Source organism: Glycine soja, chromosome 2 (genome assembly GCF_004193775.1).
Source record: "Glycine soja cultivar W05 chromosome 2, ASM419377v2, whole genome shotgun sequence".
Taxonomy (NCBI): Eukaryota; Viridiplantae; Streptophyta; class Magnoliopsida; order Fabales; family Fabaceae; genus Glycine; species Glycine soja.
In genome coordinates, this window is record NC_041003.1 from 3,176,807 (window position 1) to 3,181,033 (window position 4,227).

General features: G+C 30.8%; 1 protein-coding gene across 1 annotated transcript; it reads left to right on the forward strand.

Moving 5' to 3' along the window:
• The first annotated feature begins 346 nt into the window (after positions 1-346).
• Positions 347-2,661, forward strand: LOC114369554 (AMSH-like ubiquitin thioesterase 2). The gene is made up of 6 exons (XM_028326785.1): positions 347-748; positions 925-1,014; positions 1,115-1,177; positions 1,271-1,345; positions 1,940-2,002; positions 2,530-2,661. The coding sequence occupies exons 1-6, from the start codon at positions 557-559 to the stop codon at positions 2,659-2,661; spliced, it is 615 nt and encodes a 204-aa protein (XP_028182586.1). The 5' UTR covers positions 347-556.
• The last annotated feature ends 1,566 nt before the right edge of the window (positions 2,662-4,227 follow it).

Genomic DNA, 4,227 nt, shown 5'->3' on the forward strand with positions numbered 1-4,227 from the left:
ACCATATGCTGTGTAGTTAAGCAAGGATTGAATATAAGTGTTATTGTGCTGAAGGTTGAATTTAAGTATTATTTGTTTTTAACTTTTTTAAATAATTTTTTGTTAAATTTTACTTATTTTTTTAGACAAATTTTAAATTAGTCAAAGTGTGATTAATAGTGGAAGATTTTAAAAAATAAATATATGCTGCGCAGTTTTCTATTCAATATAACTCAGATTTATTTAATTATATATCTTTTATAGAAGAATATTACAATTTTCAGGATTGAGATTATGTACGGTCTTCTGAAAATTGTAGAAAGGATAGAGGTTTTTCAGTAGATTCAGTAGCAGATGCACTCAAAGGTGCAGGTGCATCTCAGCAAACTAAATCGTTCATCTCCGTTGATAAAAGAAAAACCTCACTATATATATATCAAAGTAACAAATATGGATCCTTTTCCTTAGTTTCATCTAATATACTTAGTACAGAAACAAACTAACAGATTTTTTGGCCAAAACCAAGAAAGAGGGGGAATCTATATGAAAGAAAATATTGATATTGATCATCTTTAGCATGTGCAGCATGAGTGTCGATGATGATGGCGAGGACACATCCGGGATTTCATCGTTCCCATTGGGAATTTTGAGTAACTCAGTGCATCAAGATTCACAAAGTTCTCACGTTACAGCTTTTAATTCAGGTCATGGATCCTCAAAGTTGGACAACGAGTCAACCTCGTCTAACACCATACGGGATGTTCATATTGTGAGAACCACCACTACTGCATCATGTCTGAACATATCTCACACTCAACATTAATATTGTCTATTTTCAAATTTGTGGCACTTATGTTTAACATCAAAATTGTCAGTTAACATCTTGGAGCCCATGACTATTGCAGGCTATTTATGTTTAATGAGTATTCGTTTCATGTTTTCTAGTCAATGCGGTTAATGGAGGACTTTCTTGATCTTGCTAAAGAAAATACAGGAAAGGATTTGGAAACTTGTGGTATACGTGGTGCCTATCTTGTAAGAATCATTTGTAAGGTTTTGTTTTATGGAAAAAAATGAAGAACCTGATCTGATCCTTTGCATTACAAAATTTGCAACTGAAATATGATTTATCCAGGAGAAGGGAACCCTCTACATGACTACCCTGATCATACCAAAGCAGGAATCAGCTTCCTATTCTGTTAGTATCCAGTTTTACAATATTTTAGCTCATATTTTCAAGAGGGCATGATTTTATTACTAATTGTTGCTAACTTGCTGCATTGAATCACAGTGTCAAGCTACAAATGAGGAGGAAGTTTTCAAAATTCTAAATGAAAGATCCCTTTATCCTGAGGGATGGATCCATGTATGTCTTCCTAGCTTTTTAGTGATGCTAATTAAGAGTTGGGGTGTTGCTGGTTGAGTTGGGGGGTTCAAGGAACTTTACAAATCAATTTTGTCATGGTTGGATGGGTCAGGTTTGTGGGGAAATATATCAATCCAAACAAACTTAACTTGCATTCGGAACATCCTCAACAAAACTCAAATAGGCTAGGGATTGCTTAGCTTTAAATAGTGGGGAGGGGAGGGGGTAATTAGATTCAGTGTTGGGTCATTTTGAGACATTAAATTTAAAATTGATCTTCAAACTTATTTTGGTTGGGTTGTTCTTAAGTGAGCTTAATTAGTTAGAAAGGGGTGCCAAAGGTCAACACGACTTGGCAATCTATTACATTAGGGGTTGCAACTTTACCCAAAATTACTAGGAGTATTTATCCATCTATGAAATGTTTTTCCCTTTTTTGAGATTATTCACTTTGATCAAGGTATACATCATTGGTATTATCTAGGGTATCGCACTATCACTAGAGCCCAAACTATTTTCAAATCATAAATCCTTATAGAAGAGAATATCCTTCTGGTTTGACTTCTCTAACCCTTTTCTTCTAAACATTTTCAGACACATCCTTCTCAAAGTTGTTTCATGTCATCTGTGGATCTGCACACTCAATATTCATATCAGGTGATTGATCCAAGTATTGGTGTTATTACTGGGCTTTTTTTTTGTAAAAGCATTTCTTTGTTCAACTATTGTCACCTTATACCGGCATTTAAAGTATTATCTCCTTTAAGAATACATGTTGCATAACATTTTATATTCCAAATTTTCGTTTGCACCATGGTTGCATTGAATAGTTGATATCTTCTAAGAGAATTTATAATAGAATTTGTAGCACATCCTTTATGATGTTGGTGGCAACTAGTGATTAGGGGACATTATGTTAGCGGAGAAGAAGACGTTATAAGAAGATCATTGTATGTGGTAATATATGCATATTTAATTCTTTTGCTAAAGTTGAATTGTGTGTATTATGAAAGTGCAATTACAAACTTTTTCCGTTAACAAAACTTAAAATGGTTTGCAGGTGATAATTATAATTAACCGGTTAACTATTAAAACTCGCATGGATATTTACTAGAAGTATAGTCTCGTTCTATTTTCCCTTTTTAGGCTAAGTTTGGGCTCATAGTTTGGTGTTATTTTATCAGATGATGATTCCTGAGGCATTTGCCATTGTCTTGGCGCCAAATGATACCTCAAGGTCTACCTACTGTCTCTTGTTCTACAATATGGACGATTTCTCACCAATTCTTCTAGTTATTGTTGTGCTTAAAAACTAACAATTGTCTTTCACATAAAATTTCGATATCTACTCTCTATTCTACTTGACATTTGTGCCTTTTTTTTCCTTTTCTTTTTAAAAGTAATTTCTTACACTTTACATCCAATTTTCATATTTAACATAATAAGGGGGCCGAGTGAATGTAAGATATTTTGAACAAAATCAGCATATATGTTCCTCTGAATCTGATTTGGATGGTAAAACTACTGTAGATCTAAAATACTTTGTGCTACTTTCTCTTTAACCACAATATATATAAACTTATTTCCAAGTACTTATCTCCAAGTACCACACCTTATATACCTTATGAAAGAGTTGAAGTCCACAAAATTAATGCAATAAATTTACTACTGTTGTTTTACATTTGTTTCTTAGTGAATGTTAAGAAAATATATACCAAAGTTATTGTGTATGTTGAGAGTTAGTCTAATATTTCTGCATTGAAAGGTTTGAAATCTTTGATTTAGGCTAAGAATGACTTTGATAACTACACAATGTGAAAGAACAATGTTGATACACTCTAATGTAATAAGGTAGGTTTAGTACTTCCCTCTTGGGACGTTCACACTTATTTTGGATGCCAACTATCCACATTTGAAAGCTTTAGGAATTAGGAAATAAATTAAATGAGGATTTATTTGCTTTCTAGTTTCTTGCCAGAATTTATGCATTAAGTTCACTTTGAATTCTAGAGGTTGAAGTAGTTGTAACTGTAACAAGTCATCCATGTTTAAACTTAGAAATTGATGCAACAAACTATTTAATTATTCAGGTGCGTAGTTTTTTTGCTATATGAATTAATCTTGTATATGTGAATTAATGGAATGAAATAAAGTGATGTTACGAACAAAATGAAATGAAATTTAGTAGAATACATCTCAATATTGCATTCAATCTTGTTCTGTTTTTTTTCTCTCATGTGGAATAAAATCGACCTTTTTTCTTTCGTTCCAATGGATCCAAATAAACCTTAACTTGTTGCTTAAATCTTTTCACCAAGGTTAACTTTTGTTTAATTACGTGCTAAACAGTCCAAGTAACAAATCATGGTTGTATTTGGATTAAACTCAGGAGAGTATTTTTATGAATTTAATATATAATTGTTAATTCTAATGCACAAAATGAAAAAAATGAGGATTTTTTTAGAGTAAAAATATTTTGATTTTTTCCAACTAAAATTAAAACATGAACATCACTGATATATTTTCCTTGAAAATTTGGTGAATCTAGGGGATATATTCAAATAAGATTTTAAAAGACATTTTTTTCATAAAAAATTATGCGAATTTTAGATGATTTTGTAGGAATGTAATGATTTTTTAGATTTTTTTTGAAAGACTTTTATTATTAGGATTTTGTAGTATAGATTTTAATGAATTTATAAAATATGAATTCATTTTGAATTTATAATATTTTAAAGGATTTTATAATTTTTTATAAAAACATTTAAAATTACTATAGTCAATGAAAAAATAATAAATAAATGATAAATGATTTGGATAAAGAAAAGTAAAATCAATATAAAATTTTTCAATCTTTTAATATCTAATTGATTCTAGTTTCT